The 20,222-nt window shown below is 46.5% G+C and overlaps 1 protein-coding gene across 6 annotated transcripts; it reads left to right on the forward strand.

The window, feature by feature from the left end:
- The first annotated feature begins 7,310 nt into the window (after positions 1 to 7,310).
- PRR13 (proline rich 13) lies at positions 7,311 to 12,111 on the forward strand. 6 transcript variants are annotated; one of them, XM_054445587.2, is made up of 4 exons: positions 7,311 to 7,569; positions 8,462 to 8,500; positions 9,159 to 9,541; positions 11,488 to 12,111. In XM_054445587.2, the coding sequence occupies exons 2-4, from the start codon at positions 8,482 to 8,484 to the stop codon at positions 11,533 to 11,535; spliced, it is 450 nt and encodes a 149-aa protein (XP_054301562.1). In that variant the 5' UTR covers positions 7,311 to 7,569; positions 8,462 to 8,481; the 3' UTR covers positions 11,536 to 12,111. The 6 variants fall into 6 exon arrangements, with proteins under 6 accessions (XP_054301562.1, XP_054301563.1, XP_063528846.1 ...); XM_054445588.2 differs by having other exon boundaries at positions 7,317 to 7,561; XM_063672776.1 differs by having other exon boundaries at positions 7,378 to 7,586; positions 9,309 to 9,541.
- The last annotated feature ends 8,111 nt before the right edge of the window (positions 12,112 to 20,222 follow it).

The following is a 20,222-nucleotide window of genomic DNA, read 5'->3' on the forward strand; positions in this document are numbered from 1 at the left end:
TTTATTTTTCTCAGGAAATTGAATGAATGTTTCTCTAAGTCATTTCCAACCCTATAGTTCCATGATTCTGTGATAAAATGATAAAATATGAAAGTCCCCATTGTGACGATGAGTTTACCAAATCCAGTGTTTGCCTAATGTAATATTCCCATGAGTAGTGATTTCATGCTCATGGAGAAGTATTAGGCATGTAAATACACTTTTTAGAAACTGGGCTCGGTGCAGTGGCTCACACCTGTAATCCCAGCACTTTGGGAGGCAGAGGCAGGCTGATCACCTGAAGTTGGGAGTTTGAGACCAGCCTGACTAATATGGAGAAACCCCGTATCCACTAAAAATAGAAAATTAGCCAGGCATGGTGGCACATGCCTGTAATCCTAGCTACTTGGGAGGCTGAGACAGGAGAATCGCTTGAACCTGGGAGGCTGGGGTTGTGGTGAGCCGAGATCGCACCATTCCATTCCAGCCTGGGCAACAAGAGCGGAACTCCATCTCAAAAAAAAAAAAAAAAAGAAAAAAGAAATGTCTAGAGTAGGCAAACTTTTTTTTTTTTTGAGACGTAGTCTTGTTCTGTTGCCCCCAAACTGGAGTGCAGTGGTGCGATCTCGGCTCACTACAACCTCTGCCTCCCTAGTTCAAGGGATTCTCCTGCCTCAGTCTCCCAAGTAGCTGGGATTACAGCGCATGCCACCATGCCCAGCTAATTTTTGTATTGTTAGTACAGATGGAGTTTCACCACTTTGGTTGGGATAGTCTCAAAATCCCGACCTCATGATCCACCCGCCTGGTGACCTCCCAAAGTCCTGGGATTACAGGTGTGAGCCACCGAACCCGGCCAATACTTTTTTCAAACTTGATAATCTTCCAAGAAAGAAACAATGTGTATATCTAAGTTTCCTAGAGCTTAGAAAACCTTCCAAATTATTTCAAGTATTTTCCACAAACCTAATATAAAAATATATCAAAATGTAGTATTTGTTTGTTTGTTTTTGTTTTGTTTTTTTGAGATGGAGTGTCCCTCTGTCACCCTGGCTGGAATGCAGTGGTGCGATCTTGGCTCACTGCAAGCTCCGCCTCCCAGGTTCATGCCATTCTCCTGCCTCAGCCTCCCGAGTAGCTAGGACTACAGGCATCAGCCACCATGCCCCTCTAATTTTTTGTATTTTTAGTAGAGATGGGGTTTCACCCTGTTAGCCAGGATGGTCTCGATCTCCTGACCTCGTGATCTGCCTGCCTCGGCCTCCCAAAGTGCTGGGATTACAGGCGTGAGCCACCATGCCCGGTTTGTTTGTTTTGAGACGGGGTCTCACTCTGTGAGTGAGACTGGAGTTCAGTGGCATGATCTTGACTCACTGTAACGTCTGTTTCCCAGGCTCCAGTGATCCTCCCACCCTAGCCTCCTAAGTAGCTGGGATTGTGGGTGCACACAACCATGCCCAGCTAATTTTTCTATTTTTTGTAGAGACAAGGTTTCACCATGTTGGCCAGGATGGTCTCGAACTCCCGAGCTCAAGGTAATCCACCAGTCTCGGCCTCCCAAAGTGCTGGGATTACAGGCATGAGCCACCCCACTCAGCCAAAAGATAGTCTTGTTATGTAAGATACTATCATTGGGGGAAGCTGGGTAAATTTTACAACTTCTTGTGAGTCTAAAATTATTTCAAAATAAAAGAACACTTTCTAGGCAATACCACTCAGGACATAGGCACGGGCAAAGATTTCATGATGGGATCACCAAAAGCAATGGCAACAAAAGCAAAAATTGACAAATGTGATCTAATTAAACTAAAGAGCTTCTGCACAGCAAAAGAAACTATCATCAGAACAAACAGGCAACCTACAGAATAGGAGAAAATTTTTAGATCTGACAAAGTGTCTAATATCCAGAATCTACAAGAAACTCAAACAAATTTACGAGAAAAAAACAACCCCATTAAAAAGTGGGCAAAAGGCCAGGTGCAGTGGCTCACGCCTATAATCCCAGCACTTTGGGAGGCCGAGGCGGGCGGATCACGAGGTCAGGAGATCGAGACCATCCTGGCTAACAGGGTGAAACCCCGTCTCTACTAAAAATATAAAAAATTAGCCGGGCATGGTGACGGGTGCCTGTAGTCCCAGCTACTTGGGAGTCTGAGGCAGGAGAATGGTGCGAACCTGAGAGGCGGAGCTTGCAGTGAGCCAAGATTGCGCCACTGCACTCCAGCCTGGGCGACAGGGTGAGGGAGAGACTCCGTCTCAAAAAAAAAAAAAAGTGGGCAAAGGACATTAACAGACACTTCTCAAAAGAAGATATGCAGCCAACAAACATGAAAAAAAGCTCAACATCACTGAACATTAGAGAAATGTAAATCAAAACCATAATGAGATACTATCTCATGCCAGTCAGAATGGTAATTATTAAAAAGTCAAGAAATAACAGGCCAGGCCTGGTGGCTCATGCCTGTAACCCTAGCACTTTGGGAGGCCAAGGGTGGGTGAATCACTTGAGGTCAGGAGTTTGAAACCACCCTGGCCAACATGGTGAAACCCGTTTCTACTAAAAATACAATGTATATATGTATATATATAGCAGGTGTGGTGGCAGGCACCTGTAATTCTAGCTACTCGGGAGGCTGAGGCAGGAGAATCGCTTGAACCCGGGAGACAGAGGTTGCAGTAAGCTGAGATCCTGCCACTGCACTTCAGCCTGGGTGACAAAGCAAGACTCAGTCTCAAAAAAAAAAAAAAAAAAAAACCCAAAACCAAAATCCAGATGCTGGCAAGGTTGTGGAGAAATAGGAACATTTTTACACTGTTGGTGGGAGTGTAAATTAGTTCAACCATTGTGGAAGATAATGTGGCGATTCCTCAAAGATCTAGAACCAGAAATACCATTTGACCCAGCAATCTCATTACTGGGTATATACCCAAAGGAATATAAATCATTCTATTACAAACATACATGCATGTGTATGTTCATTGCAGCACTATTCACAATAGCAAAGACATGAAATTAATCCAAATGCCCATCAACAATAGACTGAATAAACTGTGATACATATATACCATGGAATACTATGTAGCCATAAAAAGGAATGAGATCATGTCCTTTGTTTTTTGTTTTTTGTTTTTTGTTTTTTTGAGAAGGAGTCTGGCTCTGTCGCCCAGGCTGGAGTGCAGTGGCGTGATCTCGGCTCACTGCAACCTCCCCCTCCTGGGTTCACGCCATTCTCCTGCCTCAGCCTCCCGAGTAGCTGGGACTACAGGCGCCCGCCACCACGCCTGGCTAATTTTTTGTATATTTAGTAGAGACGGGGTTTCACCGTGTCAGCCAGGATGGTCTCGATCTCCTGACCTCGCAATCTGCCCGCCTCAGCCTCCCAAAGTGCTGGGACTACAGAGATCATGTCCTTTGTAGGGACATGGATGAAGCTGGAAGCCATTAACCTCAGCAAACTAATGCAGGAACATGTTCTCACTCAAGTGGGAGCTACACAGTAAGAACACATGGACACAAGGGGAGGAACAACACACACTGGGGCCTGTTGGGGGGTAGGGTTAGAGGAGTGAGAATATTAGGAAAAATAGCTAATGCATGCTGGGCTTAATACCTAGCTGATGGGTTGATAGGTGCAGCAAAATAGGTGCAGCAAGCCAGCATGGCACACATTTAACTATGTAACAAACCTGCACATCGTGCACATGTACTCCAGCACTAAAAATAAAAATTAAAAGAAAAAAAGTTTAAAATATTTCAAATGCTTTAGTTTAATTTGACAAATTTGGCATAAAATTTATTGTCTGTAAAATTTTTTGTATCCCACTTTTTTTTTTTTTTTTTTTGAAACAGAGTCCTGCTCTGTTGCTTAGTCTGGAGTGCAGTGGCGTGATCTCGGCTCACTGCACCCTCTCCCTCTCAGGTTCAAGCGATTCTCACACCTCAGCCTTCCCACTAGCTGGGATTACAGGTATGTGCCACCATGCCTAGCTCATTTTCTTTCTTTTTTTTTTTTCTTTTGAGATGGAGTCTCACTCTGTTGCCCAGGCTGGAGTGCTATGGCATGATCTCGGTTCACTGCAACCTCCTGGGTTCAAGCGATTCTCCTGCCTCAGCCTCCTGAGTAGCTGGGATTACAGGTGCCCACCACTGTGCCTGGCTAATTTTTGTATTTTTAGTAGAGGCCAGGTTTCACCATGTTGGCCAGGCTGGTCTCAAACTCCTGACCTTGTGATCCATCTGCCTCGGCCTCCCAAAGTGCTGGGATTATAGGCGTGAGCCACCACACCCAGCCATGCCCAGCTAATTTTTTGTATTTTTAGTAGAGATGGAATTTCACCATGTTGGCCAGGCTGGTCTTGAACTCCTGACCTTGTGATCCACCTGCCTCAGGCTCCCAAAGTGCTAGGCTTACAGGCATGTGCCACCCCGCCTGGCCTCATTTTTTGTATGTTTAGTAGAGACAGGTTTTCGCTATGCTGGCCAGGCTGGTCTCGAACTCCTGGCCTCATGTGATCCACCTGCCTCGGCATCCCAAAGTGCTGGAATTACAGGCATGAGCCACCATGTCCTGTCTATATCCCACAAATTTTGGATCTAATATTTTCATTATGGCTTATTTCTTTCTTTTTTTTTTTTCTTGAGACAGAGTCTTGCTCTGTTGCCCAGCCTGGAGTGCAGTGGCGCCATCTCGGCTCACTGCAAGCTCTGCCTCCTGGGTTCACGCCATTCTCCTGCCTCAGCCTCCTGAGTAGCTGGGACTACAGGTGCCCGCCACCACGCCCAGCTAATTTTTTTGTATTTTTAATAGAGATGGGGTTTCACCATGTTAGCCAGGATGGTCTTGATCTCCTGACCTCAAGATCCGCCCGCCTCGGCCTCTCAAAGTGCTGGGATTACAAGCGTGAGCCACCACGCCTGGTCTCATTATGGCTTATTTCTTTTTGTGCTCTTTTGCCCAGGCTTGAGTGCAGTGGTACCATCTTGGCTCATCAAAACCTCCAGCTCTCCGGCTCAAGTGATCCTCCCACCCCAGTCCTGAGTAGCTGGGATAACTGGGTATGAGCCACCACGCCCAGCTAATTTTTGTATTTTTATTAGAGACAGGGTTTCCCCTGTGGCCCAGGCTGGTCTTGAACTCCTGGACTCAAGCGATCTGTCTGCCTCAGCCTCCCAAAGTGTTGGGATTACTGGTGTGAGCCACCACACCTGGCCTGCTTATTTCTTTCTTTCTTTCTTTTTTTTTTTTTTTTGAGACAGAGTCTTGCTCTGTTGCCAGGCTGGACTGCAATGGCACCATCTCGGCTCACTGCCATCTCTGCCTCCCGGGTTCAGGTGATTCTCCTGTCTCAGCCTCCTGAGCAGCTGGAATTACAGGCGTGTGCCATCACACCCAGCTAATTTTTGTATTTTTAGTAGAGATGGAGTTTCACCATGTTGGCCAGGATGGTCTCGAAATCCTGACTTTGTGATCTACCCGCCTTGGCCTCCCACAGTGCTGGGATTACAGGCATGAGTCACCATGCCCGCCTACTTATTTCTAAGTATTTAATTTCCATCATGGTTTATTTTTTCCATGGTTATTTTAAGGCAATTTATTTATTTATTTAGAGATCAAATCTTGCTCTGTCGCCCAGGCTGGAATGCAGTGGTGCGATTTGGGCTCACTGCAACCTCCGCCTCCCGGGCTCACTGCAACCTCCGCCTCCCAGGCTCAAGCGATCCTTCCACCTTAGCCTCCTGAGTAGCTGGGACTACAGGCGTGCACCACCACCCTCGGCTAATTTTTCATTTTTGTAGAGATGAGGTCTCACTAAGTTGCCCAGTCTGGTCCTGAACTCCTGGCCTCAAATGATCCTCCAGCCATGGCCTCCCAAAGTGCTGGGATTACAGGCATAAGCCACTGTGCCCAGCCTGGATGACAATTAAACAATTTTTTTTCTAAAAAAAAAAAAAAAACCAGCTGTATGTTTGCTTATATTTTACATTGTGGTCAGAGAATATGTATTGAACAGTTCTTTCAAAATTGAATTGCATCAGTTGAGACATGCTTAGCTTAGAATGTGACCAATTTTTATAAATGCTCTAAGCATGCTTAAGGAGAATTAGCAGTCATTAAGTTTTGAGAGCATGGTTCAAGATATGTTCATTAGGTCAAGTTTGTTAATTGTATTGTGTGTATGTGTGTGTGTGTTTTTTTTTTTTTTTTGAGACGGAGTCTCACTGTCACCCAGGTTGGAGTGCAGTGGCATGATTTCGGCTCACTGCAACCTCTGCCTCCCTGAATTCAGTGATTCTCCTGCCTCAGCCTCCCAAGTGGCTGGGATTACAGGCACATGTCACCACACCCGGCTAATTTTTGTATTTTTAGTAGAAACGGGGTTTTACCATATTGGCCAGGCTGGTCTCAAACTCCTGACCTTGTGATCTGCCTGCCTTGGCCTCCCAAAGTGCTGGGATTACAGGCGTGAGACACCTCGCCCGGCCACTTGTATTTTTTTTTTTTTTTTTTTTTTTTTAAAAAGGCTGGACACGGTGGCTCACGCCTGTAATCCCAGAACTTTGGGAGGCCGAGGTGGGCAGATCACGAAGTCAAGAGATCGAGACTATCCTGGCCAACATGGTGAAATCCCATCTCTACTAAAAAATAGAAAAATTAGCCGCGCCTGTAGTCTCAGCTACTCGGGAGGCTGAGGCAGGATTATCGCTTGAACCTGGGAAGCGGAGGTTACAGTGAGCCGAGGTCGCACCACTGCACTCCAGCCTCGTGACAGAGCGAGACTCCGTCTAAAAAAAAAAAAAAGGGAGGCCATTGTAGCAATTCAGGGGAGAGATGAATCCAGGCGAGAGATGATGGGAGGTTTGGAGCAGGGAAGAGAGAGAGAAGTGGAGAGATTCCAGATATATTTGAGAGACAAAACTGGTAATTTGGGGTAAGGGAGGTGAAGGAGACAGAGGGATCACGGACGTCCTCCTTGGTTTCTGGTTTAGGCTACTTGACAGATGGCGGAGCTATGCAATTGAGAGAAGGAATCCTGGGAGAGATTATGAAATCTCTGTATTTTCCGCAAGAATGTTTGTTTGCTTCCCTTGCGAGTGTAAGACGGAGCCGGGAACATTGAGGCTTGGGGCTGGGACTCAGCAGCTCTTCTGCCCTTGCCAAGAACTCTGTCTATATCTGTATTACAACACATACCATAGTGTATTCACTTTACAAGGTATTGCACCCAGTGAACCATGAGCTAAGAGAGCAAGGGCAGAGTTTCTTCTCGGTGTCTCTAGGACTTTGTCCAGCAGCTGGCCCCGCCCCCTCCAGAGCTCTCCGCCTAGCCCCGCCCCCAGGAGATTTCCGGCTTCTAGGTACTGGCCTAGCCGTAAAGGGCTCCGCTCCGCCCCTGGAGCAACCGTTTCCTCCTCAGTCGGACCAGAGTGATTGATTCGTTTGTTGTCTAATCATCAGTCGAATGGCCACATAATTACCAATTAGGCAGTAGCAAAGGCGGGTACCGAAGCACGGAGTCTGGGTGACTAGGAAGAACCGAGACTGCGAAGGAGAACGCATCAAGCCCAGGCGGCGGTGGAAAGGTGACCGGGTATCTGGATTCCATAGGTTTTTCCTTTTCCCGTTGCTGGGTCAAGAGTCTCTTCGCAGCTTAGGGCTAGGATCTTCATTTGCCTTTTTTCTTTTTTGGAGGAAGGGGGTTGTGTCCACATATTTAAGTATTTGAGGTTCTTGAGCAACTTCCTTCTTACTTCGCCTCGAGGCGTATCCTTTTCTTAGCCTGAGGTGGGGTCCTCCCCAGTGAGAGAGAAAGTTGTTTGAGATCCTTTCTTACTCTGTGCGTGGTTAAAGGCCTCCGGACTCAGTTCCAGGGAAAGGGAGATGAGTGATGGGGGGGCCGAGACTCGCGGGCTCTGCCCACTTCCGAAGAGTTAGACGCTTCCATCTGGGTGGAGGGGTCCTGGGAACTAGATTCCTGTGTTAGGAACCAAGTAGGTATTGAGGGCGAAGAAACAAGTGGAAAGAGAGATTTCTTTTCTTTTTTTTTTTTTGAGACGATGTCTTGCTCTGTCGCCCAGGCTAGAGTGCAGTGGCGCGGTCTCGGCTCACTGCAACCTCTGCCTCCCGGGTTCAAGCGATTCGCCTGCCTCAGCCTCCCGAGTAGCTGGGATTACAGGTGCCCGCCACCGCGCCCGGCTAATTTTTAGATTTTTAGTAGAGACGGGGTTTCACGATGTTGGCCAGGCTGGTCTCGAACTCCTGACCTCGTTATCCACCCGCCTCGGCCTCCCAAAGTGCTGGGATTACAGGCGTGAGCCACTGCGCCCAGCCAGAAAAGAGACATTTCTTATGTGGAAGTCGTAGTAGTTCTCCAGGTAGGAGAGCCTACTGTGGGGTGGAAGACGTTAGGGCTGGGCTCTGGTGCTAAGTCCACTTCCTACCTCTAGACCGTCATCTTTTTTGCCTCATTTCTTTCTCCTCAGGCTGGAGGACACACCTAAACATGTGGAATCCCAATGCCGGTAGGTGTTTGGGGGTTCTCTTCCACCCCTAACCCTTTTTCTGATGGGCCCTATAACAGGAAGTTTCTGTAACAGCTCCCCTACCCCCGACCCGCCGTACCCGCAAAAGCAAAGTCCTTAGTGTACAGCTGACCAGTGCTTTTTAATTTAATTTTATTTATTTATTTTTTGAGATGGAGTCTCTGTCGCCCAGGCTCACTGCAACCTCCACCTCCTGGGTTCAAGCGATTCTCCTGTTTCAGCCTCCGGAGTAGCTGAGATTACAGGCGCATGATATCACGCCTGGCTACTTTTTGTATTTTTAGTAGAGACGGGGGTTTCACCATGTTGGCCAGGCTGGTCTCGAACTCGTGGCCTCATGAGATCTGTCCACCTTGGCCTCCCAAAGTGCTGGGATTACAGGCGTGAGCCACCGCGCCCGGCCTGACCAGTGCTTTTGTCTTCCTCAGAGTTCACTGTCTCCCTCCTCTCCCCAGCCCTTCCAGGGACATTCCCCCTTTTCTCCCCACCTCAAGTTTGTCTCCCCTACCCTCCATTCTCCTTTGTCATCTTTCCATTTCCCTTTAAGTATTGAGTGAGAAAGAATCTCTTTCTTTTTGTTGTTTGTTGTTGGAGACTCTGGGGAATTCTAATGTTTATTCTCTGCTTCTTCCACCAGGGCAGCCAGGGCCAAATCCATATCCCCCCAATATTGGGTGCCCTGGAGGTTCCAATCCTGCCCACCCACCATCTATTAACCCACCCTTTCCCCGAGGCCCCTGTCCTCCTCCCCCAGGAGCTCCCCATGGCAATCCAGCTTTCCCCCCAGGTGGGCCCCCTCATCCTGTGCCACAGCCAGGGTATCCAGGATGCCAACCATCGGGTCCCTACCCTCCTCCATACCCACCGCCTGCCCCTGGAATCCCTCCTGTGAATCCCTTGGCTCCTGGCATGGTCGGACCAGCAGTGATAGTGGACAAGAAGATGCAGAAGAAAATGAAGAAAGCTCATAAAAAGATGCACAAGCACCAAAAGCACCACAAGCACCACAAGCATGGCAAGGTCAGTACCCTCTGGAGCCTGGCTAGGGAAGGGGTCCCCCCTCAGAGGGACTAGGTAGGCAGAGGTTGGGTGAGGGGGATTCACATTCTGTGGACGTGGGGGATGACAATTGTGTCGCTCTGGTAGATGATGCTTCCTTTTTATAAAAGATTACTACTGGGAAGAATCTGATTATCTTGAAAAGAAACATCAGGCTTCTCCTATCTGGGGGGAGCTAGGGTGAACCTTAGAATGGATTTTAGAATCAAAAGCCAAATCTTTTCTGCCCTCCTCTCCCAGAACGTTTGCTCCCCTCCCACCAGGTGCATATTCTAGCAAGTTGGACACGCCCACTTACATTGTCAAAATATCAAAGTCATTCCTTTGACAAAGCAAGGTCTTATAATAATTAACAGAATAATAATCTGGCCCTAGTTCCTGGAGTTCCTTCTCTCTTTCATCAGTGTTCTTAGGGCGTTGTGTTAATTACATGGGCCCTTTGCCCTATCATCTAGCAGAAAAAGTGAGGACAAGAGCAGTCAGTGACTCAGCCTCTAACAAAGCCTAGGACTAAGGAGGTTTTATACTCAGCTCCAAGGCTAAGTATCTTTGTTTTAGAGGAGTGTTAAAAATTAGTAAGGGTGGCCAGGTGCCGTGGCTCATGCCTGTAATCCTAGCACTTGGGAATTATTAGCTGGGTGTGGTGGCGCATGCCTGTAATCCCAGCTACTCAGGAGGCTGAGGCAGGAGAATTGCTTGAACCCGGGAGGCAGAGATGGCAGTGAGCCCAGATCTCACCACTGCACTCCAGCCTCGGTGACAGACAAGACTCCATCTCAAACAAACAAAGAAAAAATAGCAAGGATAAAAGCAACTCTGAGGACAACTCTGGAAGGATTAAACCAATCTGCATCTTGATGAGGCCTCCATTTACATTTAACTGCCCAGTATTTATTTGCCTTGTGGATTCTAATTCCTGATTCTGGGTCTTTGATAGAAGTCTGAAGAGAAGGCTTCAGGTGGTCCTTCAGGTGGGATTACAGGTGGTCCACACCTATAATCCCAGCACTTTGGGAGGCCGGGGTGGGCGGATCACGAGGTCAGGAGTTCAAGACCAGCCTAGCCAACATGGTGAAATCTGTCTACTAAAGATACAAAAAATTAGCTGGGCATGGTGGTGCGTGCCTGTAATCCCAGCTACTCCAGAGGCCAAGGCAGGAGAATCTCTTAAACCCAGGAAGTAGAGGTTGCAGTGAGCCGAGATCATGCCATTGCACTCCAGCCTGGGCGACTGGGTGAGACTCCGTCTAAAAAAAAAAAAAAAAAATCTGAAGAGAATTGAGATTTAGTGGGGAAGAGGGGGAGAAATTACCCTGGAGAGACTGAAAAATGTTTTTATTTAATAACTGTAGCATTGCTGGGAGTATATGCTTAAGGAACCTTGAATAGAACTCCCAGCCTTTTCTTACACCTTCCCCACTTTTTCCCATTGTGCTTGGGAAAAAGTAGAGATACATGCACAAACAACTGCTGTTTCTATTGTCTTTTCTTAGATTTGTAGACTCCAATTTCTTAAAATCATAGGACTTTGCACGCAGCTAATGAATAAGCATTGATAAGGTAACAGCTGTTTCCTAGCACTATACTATGCTTGTGCCTGTAATTTATTCCTTGCCTAGGCATCGATTCAGGTAAAGAAAGTTGGAAATTTGCTCCAAAGGCAATATGTTAAATTTTTAAAATTCTGTGTGATAATTTAGGATGGTTTAATCCATTCCTCTATGCTCACTGCTGAAGAAAACCCTTGCTTTTGTTTAGGTACAGTCTGTTCAAGACTCCTGACCTTCTTAGGGAAGCAAGGGATACTTGGGCGGAGGGGTGGGGCACCAAAGAATGGCCCACGGAGTGATGAAAGGTCATTTGGATCTGATGCTATCTTCTTTCCCCTTTCCCCTTTCCCCTTGCAGCATTCCTCCTCCTCTTCTTCCTCCTCTTCCAGCAGTGATTCTGACTGAATACAGGCCCTGGACCCTTCCCTCAAGTCTCACCAGTTCTGCTCTCCCATCAAGCTTCAGATGCCATGTTGTACTGGGGGAATGTAGCCCTTGTGCTCCCCACCCCCTACCTCCACCTGAGCCTCACCCTGCTGTTGAGCCCTGAGTGGCTAGGGGAAATGGGAAGAGGATTGCCATGGCCTGGCCATCTTGTTGCTGCTTGGATAGATCATATAGCTAATGAATTAGGCAGGGGAGCTATTTTTTGAAGATGATGAACTAAATGTTGAAGACAAGTTTGATATCTGTAAAATGTGATTTTTTACTTCCGCTTATAATACTTGTGATTGGGGAGGTTTGTGGAAATTCAAGTATGATGAAAAACCTCTATCTTTTTTGTAATGCTGGCATACTTGGGGAATTTAGTGGCAAATACATTCCCCAGCAGGCCTTTTGTTGGTTGCACTAACTGCAAGGTTGCTGGGAAGTAGAGTCCATTTGGTCGATGAGCTTTGACTGCCGTTTTGGAACCTTACCTCTCCTCCTTAGCCCAATATGCTGTCTCGGGTCCTATTCAAATAAAGTTATTTCTCCTGGTCTCTGCTCACCTGTGCTATCACCTTGGCTGGGCATGGCACATTCTACTACTTTTGCTAACCTTCCACAGACCCTTTAAAGTGTAGCAGTTTTATAGAAGGGAACCGGAGCATCAGTGAGAAAGACACTGTATGATTCCCATGTTTTTTAAGTGGGAGGACTCTTCAAAATTGGCTCAGGCAGAGTGGCATGAATCTTTATTGTCTTCTCTTGGGTGAATGGATATAGGCCTTTAGCTTATATGTTTTCATATCTGCTACAGAGGTTCTTAACCCTGGCTGCCCATCAGCTGTGAGAGAGTAATTTGGGGCTTTGCCCCAAATCTATTGAATAATACTTTTTTTTTTAAAATTTTTTCCTAAAACTTTTTATTTTTATTTATGTATTTACTTATTTTGAGATGGAGTTTCACTCTTATTGCCCAGGTTAGAGTGCAATGGCGCAATCATAACCTTTACCTGCCAGGTTCAAGCGATTCTCCTGCGTCAGCCTCTCAAGTAGCTGGGACTATGGGCACCTGCCACCATGCCCGGCTGATTTTGTATTTGTAGTAGAGACAGGGTTTCACCATGTTGGTCAGTCAGGCTGGTCTCAAACTCCTGACCTCAGGTGATCCACCTGCCTCAGCCTCCCAAAGCGCTGGGATTACAGGCGTGAGCAACCGTGCCCGGCTAAGACTTTTTAGATGTGTCCCTACAAATCAGTATATTTAAGAAACTGTGGGCCAGGCGTGGTGGCTCAAGCCTGTAATCCCAGCACTTTGGGAGGCCAAGGCAGGCAGATCACATGAGGCCAGGAGTTCGAGACCAGCCTGGCCAACATGGAGAAACCGCATCTCTACTAAAAATACAGAATTAGCCAGGCGTGGTGGCGCATGCCTGTAATCCCAGCTACTCGGGAGGCTGAGGCAGGAGAATGGCTTGAACCTGGCAGGTGGAGGTTATGATTGCACCATTGCACTCCATCTCAATCTGGGAGGCAGACATTCAGTCAGAATTGGAGCTCAGACAATCCGGCTTCTGAGTCTGTGCTCTTAACCCAGTGGATTCCAGGCAGAAGCAGCAGTTTTACAAAGGCACCAAGTTGTAAAAAGTGTACGATGAAAGTTAGGAGCTCCTGAACCTGAGTTCCTGAAAGCGGGAAATGAGGCTGCAGTTGGGGACATGGGGCTAGAGGAAGGAGTGGACTTAAGAGATGTTTCTGAGGTGGAACCCATGGGTTTGGGCATTGAGTGTAGGGCTTGAGGAAGAACAGGGAAGGAGTGTTTTGAGTTGGCTATACTGCATCCATAGCTTTCCCTGGAAAGAGTTCTATGAAATAAATGCCTGAGGTCTTATATTTTACAGCTAGCTTCTAATTTTATTAGAAAATCCATGGCCGGGCCCAGTGGCTCACACCTGTAATCCCAGCACTTTAGGAAGCCGAGGTGGGTGGATCACCTGAGGTCAGGAGTTCGAGACCCGTCTGGCCAACATGGCGAAACCCTGTCTCTACTAAAACTGTATAAATTAGCCGGGCATGGTGGCAGGTGCCTATAATCCCAGCTACTTGGGAGGCTAAGGCAGGAGAATCGCTTGAACCTAGGAGGTTCAAGCCGAGGAGGTTCAAACCTAGGAGGTTGCAGTGAGCCGAGATCTTGCCACTGCACTCCAGCCTGGGCAACAGAGCAAGACTCGTCTCAAAAAAAAAGAAAAAGAAAATCCAAAGTCAAGGTCCACTTTTCCAGTGTCTTGGATTTGGGGTCCATTCTAATTTTTTTTTTTTTTTCTTGAGACGGAGTTTTGCTCTTGTTGTCCAGGCTGCAGTGCAATGGCGTGATCTCGGCTCACCGCAACCTCTGCCTCCTGGATTCAAGCGATTCTGCCTCAGCCTCCCGAGTAGCTGGGATTACAGGCATGTACCACCATGCCTGGCTAATTTTGTATTTTTAGTGGAGACAGGGTTTCTCCATGTTGGTAAGGTTGGTCTCAAATTCCCGACCTCAGGTGATCCTCCCGCCTCAGCCTCCCAAAGTGCTGGGATTACAGGCATGAGCCACTATGCCTGGCCTTCTAATTTTTTTCCCCCGAGTCACTCTGTGTTTTCCTTTATCAGCTCTTCCTTTTTGGAGAGGAGAGGGAGATGGTGGGCATGAGACAGATGGTGAGGTGAAGAGAAATACATGGTGGCCAAGTGCAGTGGCTCATACTTGTAATCCCAGCACTTTGGGAGGCTGAGGCAGGAGGATTTCTTGAGTCCAGGAGTTCAAGACCAGCCTGGGCAACACAGTGAGATCCTGTCTCTTCAAAAAAAATGAGCTGGGCATGGTGGCTTGAGCCTGTAATGCCGGCTACTTGGGAGGATGAAGCAGGAGAATTGCTTGAACTTGGGAGGCTGAGGTTACAGTAAGCCGAGATTGTGCCATTGCTCTACAGCCTTAAGTGATCCACTTGCCTCAGCATCCCAAAGTGTTGGGATTACAGGCCTGAGCTATGGTGCCTGGCCCCAGCATTCCAACTTATTCAACCAATCTTTTATTACTATAATTTTAGATTTGTTTCCAGTTTTAATGCATACTTAACTACTGTTGTGAACATTTTGGTTCATACATCTTTATCAGAGGTTGAAAAATTGGGAGGCCATGTTATACCTGGGTCTGAGACTTTTTTTTGGAGGGATCCCTCTATGTTAAATATCAGACATTTTCAGTAAAGATTCAGATTTCAAACTGGCAAGTCTAGCAAGAGTGGGCCCACATTCCTGAAGGAAGAAATTTCTGACTGTGAGTAGTAATCATTACGTGTAGATGGGTCTTCCCATAGTCTTTTCAACTCCCTGTTACCTTTCCGTAAGCCAGATTAGATTACTGCTTGGCTCTTGAGAGCATTGCATTTGTGTCCCTGCTTTGTGCATCAGTATAAATCTACTAAGATGGTGGTTCACAAATGTTTTTGTTTTATGCCTTCAGCATCTCATACAAGAACCTCTGGGATTTTGTCATTCTCTCTCTTTTTTTTTTGAGGCAGGGTCTTACTCTGTCGTCCAGGCTGTAATGTAGTAGTGTGATCTCGGCTCACTGCAGCCTCGACCTGGCCAGAGTCAGGCGATTCTCCCACCTCAGCCTCCCGAGTAACTAGGACCACAGGCATATACCACCATCATGCCTGGCTAGTTTGTTTTTTTGGAGGCAGAGTCTCGCTCTATCCCCCAGGCTGGAGTGCAGTGGCGCAGTCTTGGCTTACTGCAACCTCCGTCTCCTGGGTTCAAGCGATTCTCCTGCCTCAGCCAAAGTGCTGGGATTACAGGCATGAGCCACTGCGCCTGGCCATTTTTTTGTATTTTTTGTAGAGACAAGGTCTCACTATGTTGCTCTGGCTGGTCTTGAACTCCTGGGCTCAAATGATCCTCTCACCTCAGTTTCCCAAAGTGCTGGGATTACAGGCTATTCTCTTTTTACTAGGAACTAGCAAGATTTCCATTCACATTTCACGAGAATGGGAAAGATAGGAAATCCATGGGATCTAAAAATACAAGTTGACATTTTAGTTTAGGAAGTGTGAGTTAATGGGATGAATCTTTTATCTAGTTTGCTGCCTTTTTGGAATCAACTCCCTATATCAGATTGCTCTGTGGCCCTAGGCAGATTTACTCTCTTGACTTAGTTTGGTTCCCCTTCTGGGAAGAATTTATTGACTCATAAAATTATCAGGTATTGCTATTAGAGGCAACTCATCTTTCTCTTTCAAAGCTGGCTGCAACTGTTGGCCAGTTCCAATATAGACATTTGATATTTGTTTTGCCCCCCACATTAGAGATGATTTCATGGATAGATACTTTCACCCCAGCTCTCAGAGGTATAAATGTCCCCACTGTGAAATCTTAAGGTTAACGTGACCTTCAGCCAGGGCTTCACAGTAAGTGCATTCCTTAGTTTGCTTTTTCCTGGGTGTCCTAACATTTTCCTACTTCATTTCTTCCCTTTCATTACTTGGTCTGCCCCTTACCAGATGACAGATTTCTTTTTCCTTTTTTTTCAGAGACAGGGTCTCACTCTGTTGCCTAGGCCGGAGTGCAGTGGGCTGCTCAAGCTATGCTCTCGCCTCAGCCTCTCGAGTTGCTAGAGGTGGCGCTGGCTAATGTTTAAAAATTTTTTTGTAGACATAAGATTCTTGCTGGTCTCTACAACTCTTGGCCTCAAGCAGTCCTCCTGCCCTGGCCTCCCAAAGCACTGGGATTACAGGAATGAGCCACCTTGCCTGGCCATCTTTTTCTTTCTTTTTTTCAAGACAAAGTCTCACTCTGTCACCCAGGGTGGAGTGCAGGGGCGCGATCTCAGCTCACTGAAACCTCTGCCTCCCGGGTTCAAGTGATTCTCCTGCCTCAGCCTCCCGAGTAGCTGGGACTACAGGCACATGCCACTACACCCAGCTAATTTTTGTATTTTTAGTAGAGATGGGGTTTCTCCATGTTGGCCAGGCTTGTCTTGAACTCCTGACCTGAATCCGCCTGCCTCGGTCTCCCAAAGTGTTGGGATTACAGGAGTGAACCACTGTGCCTGGCTCTTTCTTTCTATTTCACATTGTTCCTAATACAATTTGGGGGGGTGGGAGGAAAGGCATTTTTGTCCTCAAGCCTAATTTTCCACTTGAGGAAGCTACCTCTCTTTAGATGACTCCATCATTTTGGGGCTGCCCAATAAAATGTGACTGAGAGGCAAGGGGTTAGCGTGCAGTGGCATGTTCAAGGCTCACTGCAGCCTTGATCTCCCTGGTTCAAGTGCTCCTCCCACCTCAGCCTCCCAAGTAGTTAGTACTATAGGTGTGCACCACCACACATGGCTAATTTTTAATTTTTTGTAGGGACAGGGTCTCACTGTGTTGCCTAGGCTGCTCTCGAACTCCTAGCTTCAAGTGATCCTCCTACCTTGCTCTGCCTCCAAAAGTGCGGGATTACAGGCATGCACCACCATGCCCAGCCATTCCTCTGTTTTTTTTTTTTTTTTGATTGTTTGTTTCTTTGAGACAAGGTCTTGCTTTGTTGCCCAGGCTGGAGTGTAGTAGCACACTCACAGCTCACTGCAGCCTTGACCTCTCAGGTTCAAGTGATCCTCCCACCTCAGCATCCCTAGTAGCTGAGACAACAGGTGTGCACCACCATACCTGGCTAACTTTTGTATTTTTTTTTTTTTTTTAAGACGGGGTCTGGCTCTGTTGCCAGGCTGGAGTGCAGTGGCGTGATCTCGGTTCACTGCAACCTCTGCCTCCCAGATTCAATCAATTCTCCTGCCTCAGCCTCCCAAGTAGCTGGGACTACAGGCACACACCACCACACCCAGCTAAGTTTTATATTTTTAGTAGAGATGGGGTTTCACAATGTTGGCCAGGATGATCTCAATCTCTTGACCTTGTGATCCGCCTGCCTTGGCCTCCAAAGTGCTGGGATTACAGGGGTGAGCCACCGCGCCTGGCCACCCTTAAACATTTCATCACGTACATCCTAAAAACCATTTCTTTACATAAGCATGGTTCCATTATTACACTTAAGAAAATTACAAATACTTCCTAATATTATTATTCAGATAATGTTTGAATTTTCTTTTCTTTTTTTTTTTTTTGAGACGGAGTCTTACTCTGTCACCAGGCTGGAGTGCAGTGGTGTGATCTTGGCTCACTGCAACCTCCGCCTCCCAGGTTCAAGCGATTCTCCCGCTTCAGCCTCCCGAGTAGCTGGGACTACTGGCGTGCACTACCATGCCTGGCTAATTTTTGTATTTTTATAGAGATGGGATTTCATGATATTGGCCAGGATGGTCTCTATCTCTTGACCTCGTGATCCATCTGCCTCGGCCTCCCAAAGTGCTGGGATTATAGGCGTGAGCCACCGCGCCCAGCTAATGTTTGAATTTTCTCACTTGTCCCTTAAATGTCTTATGCAGCAACTTTTTTTTTTTAAACTAGGATCCAGGCCGGACGCAGTGGCTCACACCTGTAATCCCAGTGCTTTGGGAGGCTGAGGCAGGCAGATCACCAGATCAGGAGTTTGAGACCAGCTTGGCCAACATGGTGAAACCCCGTCTCTACTAAAAATACACAAAATTAGCTGGGCGTGGTAGCAGGTGACTATAATCCCAGCTACTCAGGAGGCTGAGGCAGGAGAATCACTTGAATTTGGGGGGCGGAGGTGGCAGTGAGCTGATACTGTGCCACTGTACTCCAGCCTGGGCAACAGAGCGAGACTCCATCTCAAAAAAAAAAAAAAAAACAAGCCCAGGATCCAAGCAAGAGCCACACATTATATTTGGTTGTTATTGCCTTAATCATTTTTAAATTCCTGCTTTTGTTTTATTTATTTACTAATTAAGAGATGGGTCTTGCTCTGTCACCCAGGCTGGAGTGCAGTGGTGCCATCATAACTCACTGCAGCCTTGAATTCCTCGGCTCAAGTGATCCTCTCGCCTTAGCCTCTTGAGTAGCTGGGACTACAGATGCATACTACCATGTTCAACTAATTCTTTTTTTTTTTTTTGAGACGGTGTTTTGTTCTTGTTGCCCAAGCTGGAGTGCAATGGTGTAATCTTGGCTTACGGTAAACTCCGCCTTCTGGGCTCAAGTGATTTTTCTGCCTCAGCCTCCCGAGTAGCTGGGATTACAGGCATGCGCCACCACGCCTGGCTAATTTTGCATTTTTAATAGAGATGGGGTTTCTCCATGTTGGTCAGGCTGGTCTTGAGCTCCTGACCTCAAGTAATCCGTCTGCCTCGGCCTCCCAAATTGCTGGGATTACAGGTGTGAGCCACCGCACCTGGCCAATTTTTTTTCTTTTTTTGTATTCCATTGCTTTTTTGACAAGACCAGCTAGCTGTCTTGTGGAATGTTCTGGGTTTGCAAAATATCTCCTTGTGTTGTATTAAATTTCCTATAAATTGAAAATCAGATCTAATGACTTGATTAAGATTAAGCACTTTTGGCAAGAATATTTAATAGATATCATCTATTAAATAAATTAAATATTAAATATTAAATAAAAAAAAATTCAACTTCTTGTTGAATTTTTCCAAGGACCACACAGTGCAAAGTTGTCCTACTATGAGTGATGCAGTTTGATCATTTATGTACTTGGGTAAGGTGGTAACTGCTAGATCTCTCCATTTGAAGTTGCTTTTAAAAAATTTGTTATTTTTGCTACTCGGGAGGCTGAGGCAGGAGAATCGCTTGAACCCAGGAGGCAGAGGTTGTGGTGGGCCGAGATTATGCCATTGGACTCCAGCCTGGGCAATAGGAGCGAAACTCCGTCTCAAAAAAAATTTGTTATTTTTGAGACAGGCTGCAGTGCAGTGGCCATCATCATGGCTCACTGTAGCCCGGACCACCGGGGCTTAAGTGATCCATCCACCTCAGCCTTCTAAATAGCTAGGACCACAGGCATGTGCCACCAAGCTAGCTAATATTAGTATTTTTAGTAGAGATGGTATCTTAAACTCCTGAGCTCAAGCGATCCGCCTGCCTCAGCCTCCCAAAGTGTTGGGATTATAGACGTGAGCCACTACCCCTGGCCCATTTGAAGTTACTTAAAAAAAAAAAAAATATATATATATATATATATATGTATATATTTGCAAATCTGTGTGGTGATATTTGATATTTGGTGTCATGATAATATCCTGTTCCCTAACAACCTTTCTCAAAATTTTAATGATTGATACACTTGCCTGAATCAATTATTTCATTCTGGGTTGCAGAATGGTGACTTTTCAACTCTCATTCCTTTTATTTGTTTCATTCCTTCTACAGTGATTACATGGAACTCTTTAAAAAAGAGCTTTCCCTTATCAATTACAGATGAACTACATACAGTTCTTCCTAAAAGGAAAGTTAAATGCTTAATTATTTCCTTTTAAGAGTAAGGAGTTGATACAATGGTCACCTCTAACGTGGCAAGTTAGTTTTTTTCCTTTTCTTTTTTGAGTATCCCTGTAGATTACTATCTTCATCCTTTCTCATTCTCTTTCTACCCATCCCTTTTTCCTCCTCTCCACTTCTTGATCCATGGCGACTGCTCCGTCTCCGCACTAACACCTGAACTTTCCAGCCAGTCCACTAGGGGCCACTGGTTTCCTTTCCGCCCCCACGCTA

This window comes from Pongo pygmaeus, chromosome 10 (assembly GCF_028885625.2).
Source record: "Pongo pygmaeus isolate AG05252 chromosome 10, NHGRI_mPonPyg2-v2.0_pri, whole genome shotgun sequence".
NCBI classification, from domain to species: domain Eukaryota; kingdom Metazoa; phylum Chordata; class Mammalia; order Primates; family Hominidae; genus Pongo; species Pongo pygmaeus.

Bases quoted from the DNA above. Each gene is read 5' to 3' on its own strand.
- PRR13 (XM_054445587.2), top strand. The intron at 9,542-11,487 runs GTCAGTACCCTC...TTCCCCTTGCAG, and splicing joins AGCACCACAAGCATGGCAAG to CATTCCTCCTCCTCTTCTTC.